Genomic DNA, 18,032 nt, shown 5'->3' on the forward strand with positions numbered 1-18,032 from the left:
GGTTTTTGTGTTTTTTGGGGGGGGGGGTGTGGAGAATACGACTGTTAGCCCCCCGCCTCCCAAACATAACGATCGGGTGTTGTACTACCACTCACGCTCGGTTCTGATCGGGTGCTCGATGCATCGGTCCACGACCACACAACGAAGGTCAGAAATTTTATCTGAACCAACTGACCAGCTTTGAATGGTAACATCTTTTCCTTCAACTAGACCTTGGTCCTCACAGACGACCTGATAACTATCAAGTGAACGACTTGGATCCAGCTAAGCGCTCGGGTGAAGTAAGCGTGTCACATCAAGGACTGTTAACAATCTGCGCTAAATCTCGTAAAACTATGCCTTCTTTCTCTATTTTTACTATAGTCCTCCTCTTCTGGTCCAACATCAACCTCAAGCTACTCTCCGCCTCTGCCTGCCGTTACAACCGCTCGACTTGGTCCGCATGACGTGGCTCGGTTAGATGAAGTCCTAGAAACACTTTCGACTGCTTGTTCCAAACAATCTGTGGCCCCACACTCAGCAGTTCATCTAGATGAGGATCGCGTCGGCTCATCGTCGTGTACCGATACTTGGATTCTGGCTCATCATCATCAACAACAACAACAACAGTGTCAAGTCAGTTCAAATAACATCAACAACCAGTGTCAAGTCAGTTCAAATAAATGCAGCCAGCAAGCAGAGTCTGAAAAACTGCTCTTACTTTCTCCAGCTTATCCAAGCCCACCATGCTACCCTGGAATTCGAAGTGAAACACGTCCACCAGCTGAACGGAGTTCTTGGCACAGTGGCCAGGCGTCTTGGTGGCAAAATAACACCTCGGCGACTGGCGAAGGCAGCGCGTCCGCCGTCCAACCAAACAACATTGTACCGACTGCGTGCCATCCACCATGGTGGAATTGTCCAACTCCCAGTGGGGTTTCTGAACGTCTTCACAGTCGTGTGTCGGAAGATCAGCAGTTGGCACCTAGTAGTAATTCACGACGACCGACTAGCTCAAGCACTTCCGAGCGCATTGGTAGTTCTAGGCCGCCAGTCCGGTCAGACCATAAGGTTAGTTTTCCATTTAACCGCACGAAATTGTCTCGGTATAACCTTCACAACGCCTTTGTGACCGCCGGACTCAACCGTCGTTCTTTGTAGAGCATGCGAAGCCTTATCAGTAGAATGAAAGTGAACTGATGACTATAATCGCCGGGGTCATGTTTAGATCGTAGCATGTTGAATTTCTGATAAGTGTCATCGCAGCTTTCTCGATCCCAGTGTGGTTTTGCGTACTGAACAAGTTTGTCTTCGCACCGGCTGCTGTTTAGTCAGAGCACTCATCACTAATCACTGGTTGTTGATCTGTTCATCCGTCTTGGCAATTGACGCTTTCGAGGAGACATCGCCAGTTGACAATTGAGTGGGTCTGCGCAACCGCGCAGTGATGATTTCCTCTCGAACACTCGCGATTCAATTACCAAGCATGGTGGACAGGTCAACAGCCACCTGACCAATAAACGCATCCGAACTCCCGATATTCCAGCATATTGCCAACTCAAATCTCTGGTCCGAAGCAATATCTTCTTGAGCATAAATATTTCGCCTTCGCATCACTCTCGTTTGAGCAGACTTCCTCCTGTCCTGGCGCATTCCAGGTGCTTCTGACGTACGTTGGTGGAGTAATGGTAAGCCTTGTTTGTCAGATGTCAAACCCCGGTACGGTCATGCACTGCTGATGAGCGAAACACAAGTCCATTGATCCCACTGTTTGATGTGGACCCACCAGAATAGTTACGCTTGGACAGGAGGTCAAACCAGAGTGATGTGAACCCGACACATCTTGGTTTCCCTCTTTTTTGGTGAACAGCTGAAAGTGACGCACTTTGTAGCCGATTATTTGAACTGAGTGTAGACTGGTGAATCGATTGAATACCCAATCACAGTCAGCCCTCTTCACAGAGGATCTGACAACTGTGCAGTCGCGCGTCTGCAGTTTGACCTGGAAATCTCATCGACCCAAGGATCGTTGTTTTTGTTTAGAGTGGAGTCGGTCACGTGGCCGTCTGATTGGCACTAGATTCAAGGCCACGCCCACTGCCCTAAAACTGCTATCAGTCCCCCCTAGTTGCACCTACTCCTCCATCAAATGTGAGCAGCCTGGATGTGTTTTCGTCAACCTGGTTGTAAGTTCCATCGGTTTATCAGTTGGGCCATGTGGTGAGACTTAGTCAGGAACTTATCACCATATATGGTTTGCGCGTTTTGTTTACTTTGCTCTCTCTCACCCGGCTTGCAGCGGAGGCATGGATTCATCTGACAACTGTTTTGTTTGTGTTCACTGCTCAAGTTGTCCAACTGAACGCCATGCTACTTATAGGGTTGGCTAAATGTCGTGTGTTTAGCTCTCTAATCCACCTTACTGCTCCATAACAAGTAGAAACTTGTTTATTAAGGCAAATGAGCATGTTTATAAAGTCTGTCCACATGTGGACAGCAGAAAGCCCGGAATCTCCAGTGTAGGTCTGTCGCCATCGCAATGTCATCAAGATGGGGGAGGCTGAATTGTGCTAGAGGTGACCTGTCGGATTGTGGCACCCCCATAGATGGAGCGCAGCTGTTATCAAAATCATGTTCGTTCTCGCCTATTTGACCCCCGTTTGTTTTAGACGCGATGAATGCTAGTCAAAAGCCGACGAGAGAGCTTTATGACCACGACCGCTGTACAGCCCCCCCACCCCGCGCATCCACCCTCAAAACAACGGTCTATTCTGCTTGGCTTTTTTATATTGTGTGAACGTTTCGGGCATCACGGATGCGTCCTTTGTGGGGCGGTGCACTACATACTTGGTACGATCAGCTATCAAATGCAGGGCGACCGGAAGGCAGCCACACGTTTCTCGTGCCTGTGCATAATTCGTACGAATACGCCCAATGTCACCGCACCACCTGCCGTCATAGCTAGCTTTCTGGCGTGTTAAAAAGAACCCAGGTACCACCTTTTGCTGTGCATTATCCACAATCAGACAGGGTTGCTCTATTCATATGTAGCTGTTCTCTTGCCATCGCAGACCTGAACTGGACTTTGGAACTAACATCACATCTATCAGTCCTTTTCAAAGGACTGTATATTCGCCGAAATGAAATTAAAAAAAACACCCATTCTCTTTTGACTGCTGCTTGGATTTGACATTTTTGGACAAGATAAGCTGGGCTGTCACAGCCTTGATTTATGCAACCACAAAAGAACTAACCTCGGTTCATCCGGTTGAATTCATTATTCTCGATTGTGCGCTTCAGTCGTGATTGACCGCTCACTGTCGCGACCCAAACAACCGTAGCAGATATCGTGAGGTTGTGACGTTTTTCGGCCGCCCAGCCGTGTGGCCTTCCCAACTGAGCGGGCTGTCTCGGTGTAATTTCCGAAAACTAGGGCACTTGCGCGCAACTCGGCTTCTGATTGGTGGATTTTGCTCGCTTGCATGCATGTGCGTCATTAGGAAACCCTATGACGCGCTGCGCGGCGATTTTCGTCCAGGTGGCTCTACCCATAGCAATGGGTTTTTTCAGTCTTAGGTTTGGTGCATAGTTCCACTATCTGTCCGTTTTTGCTCGCACAGAATAATGTTGCAGCATACAGTTCCCCGTTTCACCCGCCTTTGGCGAATCACTGTTTTTGGGGAGAAAATGACGGCCCATTTGCGCAGTTGAGAGATCAGTGTTTTCCGGGTTTTACAAATTCAATTAAATAGCCTTAGTATCCAATGATTTGCCGTTTTCTCTCCTGTTTCCTCTCTTCGTTAGTCTGAACGTGCCGGTTTGTTAGTGACTTCCAATAGAAATTGTTCTGAAGATGAATGGCGACAGCGAATTTCCGAGGCAACCGGTCTGACAGATGGCTACGAAAATGTGGTGAACCGCAGAGATTCAGATCCACAAATACAAGTGGATGGGTGTACAACACAGCTCCAGCAACCGTTCCGTCCAGTGCCACTCCATCATCCTAACAGTTCAGTCTTCAACAAGTGCAACGTCGTCCCTAGATCACTATCTAACGCACCGCCCACTCTTGGTACTGCTGACGGTTCCATATGGTCATCACGTGATCTGCCACGCCCTCAGCTAACCTTGCCTACCATTAACTCCTCCTCCTCATGTGGTCAACAGACAAATCCGGGTTTGGATAACCAGTATTCTCCTGTCACACCAGCTTCCGGTGGCACTTCGCTCCCCATGGACTCCGGTGAACATCCTAACACCGCGTTTGCTTTCCCTCCTAGTGAGCAGCACATCCGATCCTTGTCAACTGGTCTCCCATCCCACTCCCGGAGCATGGCACAGCAGTCCTTGTATCCATCGGACCATTCGTTTATTGGAAACAACCTCAATAGTTCACAACTTGTGACGACGTTGGATGCTGAGTCTGTTTCGTCGGGTCTCGCCCCACAACAACTGAAAGTTAGTAATGAGGATATTTCACTGGACGCCCCCCAACCACCACCCATTTCACATGTGAATCACCAGCAGCCAGCTCTACGTCACAGTGTGTCAATTCCGCAACTGGGTCATCTGGAATTCCCCTGGCCCACCGCTTCGTTTTCGAAATCTGAGTCTGGATGTGCCGTGTCAACTCACACAAGTTTCGGTCGACATCAGCAGCTGACCGTAGGCGCTACCACTGCGGCGTTTCAACCGCACTTCAATTTGACGTGTTCTGTGATGGATTCGATCTGCTGCAATCCATCAAGTAAGTTTCCACTCACTGGTTTCGAGACAATTCGTATAACCATGTCCTGCCGACCAAATGAATTAGTCTGTAGTACTCAATAGGTTCCCGATTATTGCTCCCTAGTTGATTTGACGACCTCTGTTCACCCCTTCCGCCCGCCTTCGGGTGTAACCATGATTCGCCGTGTCATGCCCTTGGTGGTGGACCGTCGCATGATAGAATCCACTGACTAATGTCTACAAGTTTGGAAATTTCAAACCATCACTTGGTTCGTCTGGTAAATTCCATTTTGTTTCCATTGATTTCTCATGTTCAATGAACAATATATTGACCGCGAGATGGCCCAAGTGGTTAGAGCGTGGATTTACTGACCGGAATTTCCGTGGTTCGAACCCGACCTCTACCTCTCGACTTTCCCCATCTAGGCTTGGGCAACCTGGCAGTATCCCAGCTCTCGTGCTTCCTCCAGGTGGCATTGCAGCTTGGCATCAAAAGGGTGCTACAGCTGAACTTTTTTTGGTATTGACTGCCTGCCATTGATTCGTTTTGGACACCTATAATCTCCAGCTTAAAACGATGAACGATGAAAACGCGAGTTCGAAATGACCTTCAGTCTGATAGATATCTTAACGATCCGCATGACGGATATTCGTTGTACTACTTTCCTTCTTTCTTTTTTTCACCGCGGTGCCTAAATGGCTTTGTAGCAGTGAAGCGTTGAATTTGTAAACTCCATGTTTGCTTCCTTGATTTGGGGTGGCGGTGGGGGTGATAAGGCGTGTTTGGCGTGCATGGGGTCACCCCATTGTATTAGGGTTGAGTAGCGAATAACGGTTTCCCCCGCAGCTGCTCGAACCATGTCCCAACGCGTCCCTTATGACTGCTATTCCCAACCCTTGAATGCATCTAACCACCGTGACACGACAGCTGGGCGACTTTGGCGGTCAGCTCCAAGTTCGCCTCTGTATTGTTGGATTGGCCGGTCTCTTTAGGGTTGCTTTGATTACGGAAGAACACCTAACACGATCCGTGTACTGATTGATAGGCAGTTTCGCTCTCCATGATAATGCACTTCAAAGTAAAGCCATCTTCCCTCAACCCTAATCACACTTGAACCTCTGGAGAGCAACTTTATCGAGGTAGCCTAGGTATTTTACTGATTGTCACTGTTGGAAATCAAACACCGGTACTTTTTGGAACCCATGGTTTGGCTGAAACAGGAGAAACTCACGCTTGTCGTCTGCAAGCCAGTTCAAGAAGCATCTGACTTCACCTCGTCACTCAGAGTTATAAACATTTTGGATCCTTTTTTTGTCATAAATGCTGCAGTAGGGTAGACTTCCACCCAGGGTGGATCAATCCATGACTTGAAAACGAAGCTTAATTGGTCAACTGAGTCACTGCGGTCTTCCCAAATGGAGACAGTGGGACGGGCAAACCGGTGGTTAGTGACCCCGACAGATCATGCAGCTAGTTGTGGTCATCGCCGTCGATCGCCTTCACTGAACAAGCTGATCCATCTGCTGTCAATGTACAGATTGGGCGGGCCACCCCCAGTGCATAGTTCTCCTCCTGTTCCTTCTCGGTCATTGAAGTGTGGCAGCTGGAAACACACTGCACTTTGGAACACGGTTTGTGAATTGACTGACTGATGGAGAGTGGACCTCGGTCGTCCTCTGCCTCGCATCTTCATATAGGGCCAACCCTCTTTGTTATTTATATTGACTGTCCTGTGTGCCTACCACATCTTCGACCTTTCGTTGGAGGGCGGACAGTTTTGCCATTTCTTCTGTATGAAACACCAACTACTGGCTGGATAGTAACCAGAAACCGTTCTCTCCAGTGATGAAAACTGAATGATATCATATCATCGATTTTTGTAGTCGATGTTTCTCACATACTTTTTGGTTAGACCAGTGTAGTCTGAGCGTCGCACTGGAATGTGGAAATCCGGCAAATCGAAATTGTGTTTTTCAGAATCCAGACAACCTTTGCGAAGAAACCCGTGTGTGTGTAAGTGTTCAATATAATGGGTTACCCGAGCAGTTTTCAGATCTGAGGTAAACGGAGTATTAGCAACAACAGACCATTGCTAGGTGTCGCTGTGAGCCTTCTAGAATCAGTTGATCTAGGGCTTTAACAGTCTACATTTTAGAATTTCTAGTCTTTAGAAGCACGGTGCTTTGCCAAAATAGATGAGGACGTATGACATGACCAACGCAATTCGCTCAATCGATCACACCCTGGACGTCTGACTAATTCATGCATGATTCACTGTCGACGATTGCTTGATCAGGTTTTGCGTCGCTACCCTGAAGTTCTCAGGCCAACGCACGTCATCAATTACGGTGCCTAACAGAGCAGACATAAAATGTGTAAACCTAACACGTTAGGCTGTGCACTTAACGGAAGGGAGTGAATTTTGGCTCGTTATTTCTAGGACAGTCTTTGAACGGATTACATCTCACCCATTGGGCGCTATGAGTTTGGCAGTTCGATTGATCCGACGAACAGTCGTCTGTACAACCCGAACCCAGCATCGCTAGCACAGAAGTCCGACTCACACACCGGGACAGGAATTTTGTTCCGCCGTTTTTTGTGTTTGACAGGGTTTGTCGCGGCTTCGAGAATCGTTGCTCTAAATCGCGTACATGTATCACCACACGCATCGCACCAAATCCAGATACTCTTGCCATCGTGACTGTGTGTTAGGTCGAACAGCGTCTGCCGTTTACCCTTGTATTCGCCTGACTGACACCTATTCCGCACGTGAGTGATTGTCTGATTTGGTATTTCAATGTCCTTCACTCTGTCTCAAGGTAACTTATATATCACACCGCGAGCGGCTGCATTCATGGAAATCATCGAATTTTAGTCTACAGTCGCGATTGTCGATATTGTGTGCGTCCCTGTGTGTGTGTGTATGTGCATTCCAGCTGCGCTGACTGCACACCTACTTCCTTACAAGGATTCATCACCCTCTACGGACACTACACACTGGCTAAATCCCGTGAGATCTGCTTCTTCTCGGAAGTGACACCTTTTGAAAAAAGCAATATCATCCCATTACTAGTAAATATCAGTTTTACTCAAGACGTGCGTCAGAAGGTTCCTTGTGTGCAGCTGGTTACTTGGATTGCAATCGCTTGCGCTAGACTACTGCACGTTAGTGTTGCAACGCAAGTTCAAACTGAATGTCGTCAACTGAGTGTGTAGACCAGTTTTAAAAAAAAACAATTCCGGAGATCTTGTGAGCAGAACGGCTAGGTCGATTTGCTTTGAAAAAGGCCAGCACAGTTGCTTTATGCTTGTTGGAAATCACCCGTTTTGAGTACCTTTCGAATCCTCGGATGTCTCGAAACCTGGGGCTTTTGAAAGAGGATTCGTGCCTTTGAGAGACCAGTCAATGTGTTTACTACAGTTTTATTTCACGTGTTAAGAGATACTAATGCAATAAAGTATGTATTAATTTTTAAGTTGTAGTAAGAACTAGATTAAGTACTTCTCGTGCCAACTGGTCTGTTGCCTGCCGATGTCAGCATTGCCACCACCACCACCGCGAAAGAGGCCCCCTTACTTCTACTTCCCTGGAGCCGTCGGCATCTCGTATCCACTTGGGAATCTCTACAGGCGAACAAGGCTTGTAACTTCAAATAGTTGAAGTGATTCTAGTGAACTTAGAGTCTTCCTCGCCTCTTGTGTAGACGGGCGAGATGGCCCAGGTGGTTAGGGCACGAATTTACTGACCGGAAGGTCCGTGGTTCGAACCTGACCTCAGACTCTCGACTTTCCCTGACTAGGTTTGGACAACCTGCCAGTATCCCAGCCCTCGTGCAACCTTCGGGTGGCATGGCAGTTAGGCACCGAGAGAGATTGTTAATTGTTGTTGCTCTGTAGACTGATTTCGTGCACACGCGCCGTGAGCAGTTTGCTTCTCCGTTTGCCAAACCGCCTGATAATCCGATCGTCTTGCATATTCGTGACTGAAGTGTATCAATGCAATGTTGTGGCTCATCAACCCCCTCGTTACATCAATTGCCGCGAGTGGAACAAGCAAACAATCCCTTAGCTGTAATACCCCTTCGGCGCTTGGCTGTTGTGTAGCTCGAAAAAAAATCGTTCAGCTGTGGCACCCTTTCAGTGCCTGACTGCCATGCCACCCGAAGGTTGCACGAGGGGTGGGATACAGCCAGGTTGCCCAAGCCTAGACAGGGGAAGTCGAGTGGCAGAGGTCGGGTTCGAACTACGGACCTTCCGCGGTCAGTAAATTCGCGCTCCAACCACTTGGGCCATCTCGCTCCAAAGAAACGCAACTGCCGAAATACTTCCAAGTTGCCCAAGCCTTGGCAGGAACGATCGAAGTGTTGAGATTGCGTCCGGCTGGTCTGTGTTCCGAACCCAACCTCGGCATCTTAAATGCTGACAGTGTCTGAGCTCTTGTGCTTCCTTCGGATTCCACCCAACTAGGCATCGGAAGGGCGTTACGACTAAATGATTATTACTATTATTAATTAAGCCCTACTAGAATAAGAATATGATTTTTGAATACAGCTATCAATTGACTTCCGGATAATAGGGTTGTTCCCTTCCAGCTGAAGGGTCAGTATCTTCGAATCAGTCAACTGTGGACTGTGTTCTGGTTCCCCCAACCGGTCTGCCTAGATTCATGGAACGTTTCGACCAGAACCGACTAATGCCACATCTAAATCAGGGCCTGCTTCCATACACATCAATACGGAGCAAAATTTAATTGACTTCCCAACTAGTCCGACCGAGCATGTGATTTCTTCGGTGGACACAAACGGCGACGTGCTGATAGTTACGTTGGGCATGGTTAATCTTTCTCCAATCGGGTGGGGTGTGAGCGATTGTCATTATGCTTGGATCTGGAGCACCGTTAGGGAGCTCCTATCAAGATTTCCTCAGGTCTGTTTTTCTCACTCTCATTTGTTTGGTTTACGTTCTTGCATCGCCGTTTTCTTCCGTTTAGGTACTCCTCGGTTGGGTTCTCCTATGCTTTCGGTCAGTGGAGGCAATGTGAGACCTAAGCCCCATTCGGTCTCGTCCTGGGCACACCATAGACAGAGTTGCCTTGATAGTAATCGAAACTGTCACAGCCAACTACGATCGGAACAGCCGCTACTTGCAACACATGTCGCTGCGCCGTTCCGTTCACACCCAAATGCCCATTCCTACATCGGTTCTTCTGATGGTGGTGCGTTTGGACCACGGAGACCGTCTTTACAACATGAACAGCCAACGTCCCATTTTACCCCACACACAAAGACGCAAGTCCCCACGCTTCATTCTTCTCAGTCATATCCGGCTTTGGAAGAACGGCATTCACTTCCGATGGATTATACTTATCAGCCAAAGCCACATGCACATCGCAATCGAGCATGTAACTACTCTGACACAAGTGAAGATCCGGTAGGCTTCCCAGCACCTCGTTCCGGTCACCACCTGTTCCCACACAACCCTTACGATGCTCTGACGACGCAGCAGTCCATCAGTTCGATGGAACCGGAGCGCACTCGTCACATCTCTGCTCCTATGGTACAACCGTATGTGGGGTACTCTCAATCACACAATCATAGCTCACATGTCACATTGGTTTCAAGCTCCTCAAGTGTATTGCCCTTGCCGACCTTGGACGGGCATCTGCAACAGACTCCAAGAGAATCCACTATGACGAGTTTTATGTTGAGTGAACAGGACTCGATCCGAATGCGGGTTTCACCGGATTTGGCTGCAAGCGATGCGGTAGCCGATCTGCTCATGCAAAGGTGAGTCTATTATCCACTAGTTCGATGGAGACAGATTTTGGACATCTTTCGTATGTTAAGAGTAAATAACTCTCCTTCTGCAAAAGCAGAACCACACTAATTACTGAACTCTTTTCGTGGGGTTTTCACTACTCTCTTGGTCTTTTCTATCCACACCACATTTAATGCCCACGGGATACGGCTTACCACACATGTATTGTATGGCAGAACACCGTTTGAGCGAGTCTTGTGTCGAACACAGAAGATCAGGAGGAGGTCGGTCTATAGCTTGACAACGAAGCGCGCGAGCCATTACTAGTCAACTCAGTCGCGATGGTCACTACCATCTTCCCGAATGGGGACTCCGGGATAAAACAAACCTGGGGTCAGAGGCCCTGAAAAAAGATCGTTCAGCTGTAACACCCTTCTGGCGCCTAGCTGCCATGCTACCCGGAGGAAGCGCGAGGGCTCGGATACTGCCAGGTTGTCCAAGCAATAGGCAGGGGAAATCGAGAGCCGGCGAGCTGGGAGGTGAAGGCGGGCTGTTAAGTGCAGTCGGATTATGAGCGTTCCAGCTGTTGGCCGAAGCTGTGAACTGGCGAATCGAGAGACGACGTGAGCAACCGGGCTCAACTTCTGCGAACAGTTTCCAACGCCCTGGTTGTCCCCTTGTGTATGTGCCCATTAAACAGCCTTTGAAATATTCAGGCCCTCGTTCCGTGAATACTTCTCAAGAGCACTCGCTTGTCATCATCGTTTGACACCACCAGTTTGAACAACCTAGCTATTTGTCGCTCATTGGCTTACTTTGCTGTTGTCCAATCCGAGTTGCTTCACTTGCGCATGTGGTTCTAATTGACCCCAGTCGCAAGGCGAGTTTTTTTTTAAAAAAAAAAAACCTCGGTGTCTTGAAGAGTTGTGATTTTTGGCTTTCATGTCTGTCCAGGTTTGGGCACCTGACCGGCTGTTGATAAGGTGGGGCAGTACCTGAACACCCAATTGCATTTGAGGATGGCAGTTATCCGACAGGTTGCAATCACAACCAGTTTTCTCTTCCTAAGTGACTGGAAATGACCAGTCGACTAGAGCTATTTTACTTGAAAATAACTTGTGTAAACGTAACTTAGTGTCAGCATGATGGGTCACGTCTGAACTCAATCAAACTTCTGCTTAAGGAGGAGATTACCGCTCTGTGAATAATACGCGAGATGAGGCTGAAGTGGTTAGAGCGCGAATTTACTGACCGGAAGGTCCGTGGTTCGAACCCGACTTCCTCTGTCTAGGCTTGAGCAACCTGGCAGTATCCCAGCCCTCTTGCAACCTTCGGCTGGCATGGCAGTTAGGCACGGAAAGGGTGCTACAGCTGAACAATCTAAATTTACAATAATACGAATGGTTTATTCTTTCCTGACCCATGTTAAAACGCATGGGTTTACCACATATGTCTTCTTTTATGGAGGTACCGATGATAGAAATGAGAGTGGCTCGAACCAAAACTGCTCTTTCCAGAGAGGTCGTTTTTATTTTTCAGTCTATTGGGAGGTTTCAATAGGTACTGTATGTCCACAGCCGAATAAACGGTTGAACCATCGTTTTTTTTTCAAAAAAATCGCATAATAAATGAAGCTATTCGCAAAACCTGCTCCCCCATGTGGAATCCATCTCACACAAATATGGTGTTTATAAGGAAGGATGACTGCATACCGAAGGACCGAAAGGATGTACCAGGTACAATTGTTGACCGACCCCCTGGTCGCATCTGGGCGTGATAGGCCAACGTCACCCCAGAACAGCTTTCAATAATGTGAGAATCTCCACTTGCGATTTCCGCCGTTTTCGCATTACTTTGTTCATGCGGCTCACTTTAATGCCATCTGGTGTGTTTCAGTGGACAAAGTAGAGGTACTGTGTGTCAGACAGCTAATGCGAGATATGAAGTTCTTTGCTTTGATATGGGCTTAAATTTATTTATCTTTCCCCTCGCACAGAACAAGCCCCCGTCCCCTGTTCAGGTCTGTGGGGCGTGTCGTGGTGTGTGTGTGTGTGAATTTTTTCCACAGCTTCCCAGGCTAGTGTCCACTGCACACACTTTTTGTTTGGTGCGATGGGGCTTCACCTGTGCACTGTTTCCTCCATTCTCACGTTACTTTTCTCTTTGGTCATTTCCACCACAGTCATATCACAGATCCGCAGAACTTTTCCTGCACGCCAAACCAACTCAATAAATCGGACAGCACGTCTCTGCACGACCCACTTCATATTGATGCAGATTACGCGAACCAGGTAGCCAATGCGTGTTTTTCAACACCAACCCTCAACTCTATCAGTGATCCACTGAGGATTAGTGCCGACCAGGTGAGGAGCAACGCGACAACCACCACCACACCGAATTCAGTCATCCAGGAGGAAGCCGTGGGCTGTGTTCCTCTGACTGGTCCGGAGCGCTTCGAGCTGGCAGACTTGGCTATGGGGACAGGCAGCGCAGACGAATCGGACAACTCCGCTGTTACTCGCTTATCTAAATCCCTGGCGGAAGATAACTTGTTCCGGAACCCACACACCTTACCCCCTCCGAAGAAGTTCAAACGCAAGCCCGCCCCAATTTTCATCCCACCACAGGTTGGTTTTATGCCCGTACTCTAGTGTTTCCGGTTGGCTAACATCGGGGGGCATCATTCACAAAGCGTTCCTTTGCTGGCCTATCGATGATGAGTGTCGTGGGAATCATCTAGGTGTTATCACCATATGAGATTTTGCCTCATTAACCCCAGTGTCCTTATCCTTCAATTGCAATAATCCTTGCTTACAAGGATGTTTTTTCTGCCCGTACTGATCCAAACTGTTTGTCTGTTCTCTAAACAATCATCGTCCCTCTCCCCAACGCCCTCTTTTACTCACCGGCATGAAGTGCACGTAAAAATACGCAGTTTCTAACCCCTGGCATTTTCTTTCCCAATTGTGGTCGACGCACCATCTAGTTGTGGAATAAAGCACAACTGTAGCGGTGCAGAACATCTGTCCAATTGGTTTGGTACCCCTAATTTCACAATATGGTTTCCTCACAGGACAGTAACGTAGGACCCAGCCTAACGATCCGTGCTAAAGTCCTGCTATGGTTTCTCTGCGATATCGAGATGGCCGGTTGAAAGTGGACCGTAGATCATTCCTGATCAGCCTTCTAACTGTTGATCTTTTGATCTTTCGAACAAAGAATTAAGACAGTTAATAGTGTGCCTGCATCTCCACTATCGTTTTTAATACTCTTTCAAATCTTGGCAACTGAATGAAACCTGATTTAGTGCTCAGTAATGCAAGGTGTACCAGTGCACGTTATCCGTAAACCGTCCAAAAGTTGATTGGCTGTTTTGGGATCAAGTGTCACGTGAATAGACAATCGCTTCAGCTTTCACACCTCGTTCAGTATCATCAGTCTCTTGTTATTTGAGTGCATACTGTTTTAATTGCAGACCAGTGCGAATCTGTCCCGATTGCGATCGCCGCGTGTGTGGACCTCGGAGTGTTCGTCCATGGGTTCTAGTCCGCCGCCGTATACACCACCTCCAATGCTCAGTCCGAACCGGCGTGGATCCGGTCTATTCTCTTCGCTTACGCGATGGTCATCTATAACAAGCCCTCTTTCGCTGAATCGCCGCAATTCAAGTTACTACCCCACTTCAGCTACAGCTGACTACTTCCGACGACGGTCTCTGATGATCCCCTCATTCGCCCATGGTGGAACACCCACAGGCGAATCGGAAGGTGCACTCAAGCGCAGCTATCTCAGTAGTATCACAGGTTCTAGTTCGTCGCAGACCATCACCTGTTCGGCCGAACCTAAGAACAATACCGAGGGTCGTCGAACCTTTGCTTTCCCTCGGCGAAGGCGTCAGTTGACTCCGAAATCGGCCCCAATGGTACTGCTAGACACGTCGTACAGTGAGAAGCTTGATTTGGTAAGTTATTGGTTGCTCTTCCCACAAACGTATTCAAATAGCTACGGAGGTGGCCAACTACAAGAGGTCCTCTCTTTTGGGGTGAGATGGCCCAAGTGGTTAGAGCGCGAATTTACCTACCGGAAGGTCCACGGTTCCTAGCCTGACCTCTGCCTCTCGGCTTTCCCTGGCTAGACTTGAACAACCTGGCTGTATCCCAACCTTCGTGTGACATGGTAGTTAGGCACCAAAAGGGTGCTACAGCTGAATAGAGAACACTGAAGCAAAAGGCGGTCACAGTTGGTGGTTGCTCTTGTGGAACGTGCAAGTAAATATTACTCCACCCCATACATCTGTGCTAATTACGTAAACTACTGAGTCCAGTGAGGTGAGCTTTCGGGCGATTGCGTATTTGAGGCGATAGGTCTGTCAGTCAGCTGGTGATACTGTCGTTCCGGAATTCTTCACTTATAGCTTTGACTATCGGGACGGGTATGCTGCGTAATTCAGGTTCGTAAGTTCCGTTGGCTGCGTGACTGTGCCTTACCCCTCATGGTATCCCCCTCTTGAGATACCTTATCTCGGTTCCTCATGCGAATGGCTAATAACAACGCGATTGAATTTGATGATTTCAGTCTCCATGGTTCCATATCCGATCACTGCCCGACCTTCATTAGCATCTTTCCACTCAACTTCCGGCTGTGAGAAAAGGACTGTTCGGCCACTTGCATTGGAACCTCATGACCAAGGTAGCACCGTTAGTCCTTTTATCCCAAAACCATTCGATCTGCTTAATCATTGCTGATCTGAAAGTTCCATGAGTTTTGGGCGGTTCTACTGGGATATCGGTGGGCTGGCGTCTTCTGCTCGCATTGGTCAGCTTTCCAACCGGTTTAACAGCGTCGTTTGTAATGGTGATTAAGAGATCAAAACCAAGACCGATAGTGTGTCGACGCCACAGATATCGGTTGGCGAAGCCGACCTCAATGTCCCTATTTGGAGATCGATTTCATCTTCTGGGACTTTGCGACTGGTCGGGTAAACAGATTTGGTAACCACGTCAATTGTCTTGTCTGCAAGCTCTTTAGGTTCCAGCCTGGTCCCATCCAGTTTCGCAGTTGCATTTTACACCGTGTTGGTGTGAAATGCATCCCAAACCATACCATATAAACTTAACGAGCTGTGCCCAAGTGCCATACAATACGGATGAAACATGAGGGCTGGTATACCTGCCAGGTTGCCAAACCAAGAGCATTCAAGATGCCGAAGTTGGGTTCGAACTACGGACCTTCCGGTCGGCTAATTCGCCAATTCGCCACTAGTCATCTCGAACTCAAACCGTGCGGATGAATTGTTCGCATCACTTGATATTGTTTGTCCCTCCAGGGGGTTAGGTCCAGGTCGAGTCGCACAATTGTCGCGCTCAATGTCTACATCGTTGCTGGGAAAATCTTGACCCCGAGGAGTAAAAAAAAACAAGTGCCGCCACTGAATGTGGTGAACTCAGGCGACAGCCTCCCGTGGAACTTAACTCGTCCACGAAAGTTAGCATACCGAATTTTCCCAGAACAACTTTATCTGATACACACTGCCGTAGCACTTGACGATCAACTCTTCAAGTCACGGAAGATTGTTACTTTGGTGTCCTTTGAAAGTGGCGACGCTGTTCTCACACGTCTCAAGCGGCAGTTTGTGTGATTATCGTGGATGAGTTCCTAGCGAGTTTCAGGTGATCTGTTTAGGACAGGCCCAGTGGGTATCTTGGATGCGAACACCACCAGGCTGTTGTACAGATGTTTTTTTGCATACTATCCGCTTACCCTTCTTGGAGGTTCGTGTAACAATGGAAGCACTCTTCTTTGCAGAGTGCCCTTAGTACTGGCTTCAATCCCACTACTAAAGCGTCCTTGTAGGCCGCATGAACCGAACGCTGTGAAGCTCCTAGATATTGCAGTTTTGCTTTGTATTCCTTCTTTTGTCGGGGGGATGCCCATGGTTCAATCTTCCTCATCATCCAATAAAAGGGACCATGTTGCACAATCTGTCTGGGCGATATCTCTGAGCTGAACCGATTTCCTTTGACCCAAATTAGGATTTATGGGATACGGTGGTCTCCACCTCCGGCATTCCCTAGACCATCCAGTAATCGGCACTTGGGTGATATGTGCGAGCTACCACGACTATGGTTCTCCGATATTGCTCTCCCAGTGTCCGAAGGAAAACTAACACCCAAATGGTCGGATTGGAGTGGTCTAACAGATGAGGCAACGCGTTTCCCAGCATTTCCGTCTTCAGGTTGTTCGTCTGATGAGATATAGCACAGCTCAAGGTCAATCAAGTCAAGCTTTGAATGCTCGTCAAAAAACATACTACATAAATTATCAGTGTAAAAAAGGGACGTTTCACGAGGACGGTGGGCTAGATTCCACCACTTGGTTGCTCAGTGATGACAGCGGTAGCGGACACCCCAGCCGCCACCATTTACATTTTTTTGCGAACCAACCTTCCGCCAACCGACATCAACATTACCGAAGCCGTTTAAAAATTTGCCAACTCATCTCAGCTACGTGTGTGCATTCTTGATGGACTAGTGCTGCAATTCGAAGCCATGTTTTGCTTCGAATACCTATTTGGCTAGCATTCGCAGACGGCGTCTGTTTTGTTTTCAGGCATATTTCTATTGGGGAAATCAATCATATCACTCAATTCTGAAGACGTTCGTCTGTTTAGCCCTGATAGTGTTCGGCATTCGCTGGAGGACTAGTGGTAACACTCTCCCGTCGGATGTTATACGCTTTCAGTTCAACTCCCATCACGATATATATTTTCTTGTTTTTCTTTTTGTGCTTCCTACTTAAAGTGTGACTTTGGGTTCAGTTCCCGGTCGGCACTTCTCCAATTGAACTTAAATCTTCTCTGTTATAAAACAAATCGTCCAGCTGTAACACCCTTTTGGTGCCTAGATGACATGCCCCTGGAAGGAAGCACGAGGGCTGGGATATTGCCAGGTTGCCCAAGTCTAGACAGGGGAAGTCGAGGGGCAGAGGTCGGGTTCGAACCACGGACCTTCCGGTCAGCTAATTCGCCACTGAGTCATCTCGAACTCAAACCGTGCGGATGAATTGTTCGCATCACTTGACATTGCTTGTCCCTCCAGGGGGACTACCACTGAGTCATCCCACCCAAAAAAATTTTCTCTAAAGAGATATTTATTCTGAAGCGGTCCTCGATGCATATATTAATGGATTGCACCTGCCATGAGGAAAACGCCCTGGGCCGGCATATGGTCTGTTCGACTTACGGCAACCACTATAATGTCTTGGAAAGGACAATCATGTTCCGACAGCGCTAAACAACCTCGGGAACAAAGTTAGTCGTAATATGACAATTAGTCAAACGTGTGTGCTAGGTTTCGAAACGTACGTAGGACCTTCCGGTCAGCTAATTCGCCACTGAGTCATCTCGAACTCAAACCGTGCGGATGAATTGTTCGCATCACTTGACATTGCTTGTCCCTCCAGGGGGACTACCACTGAGTCATCCCACCCAAAAAAATTTTCTCTAAAGAGATATTTATTCTGAAGCGGTCCTCGATGCATATATTAATGGATTGCACCTGCCATGAGG

At 48.1% G+C, this 18,032-nt stretch overlaps 1 protein-coding gene across 1 annotated transcript in view; it reads left to right on the forward strand.

Annotated features, from left to right (window-relative positions):
- Positions 1–18,032, forward strand: part of T265_05994 (hypothetical protein) — a gene marked incomplete at both ends in the record, with an annotated part of 62,100 nt that overhangs the window by 36,756 nt on the left and 7,312 nt on the right. Inside the window, 5 exons of the mRNA XM_009171146.1 lie at positions 364–1,050; positions 3,784–4,726; positions 9,699–10,494; positions 12,648–13,092; positions 13,941–14,426. Coding sequence (XP_009169410.1) covers positions 364–1,050; positions 3,784–4,726; positions 9,699–10,494; positions 12,648–13,092; positions 13,941–14,426 — 3,357 coding nt within the window. The remainder of the gene's footprint in view (positions 1–363; positions 1,051–3,783; positions 4,727–9,698; positions 10,495–12,647; positions 13,093–13,940; positions 14,427–18,032) is intronic.

The sequence above is a fragment of the Opisthorchis viverrini genome (assembly GCF_000715545.1).
Source record: "Opisthorchis viverrini unplaced genomic scaffold opera_v5_119, whole genome shotgun sequence".
NCBI lineage: Eukaryota > Metazoa > Platyhelminthes > Trematoda > Opisthorchiida > Opisthorchiidae > Opisthorchis > Opisthorchis viverrini.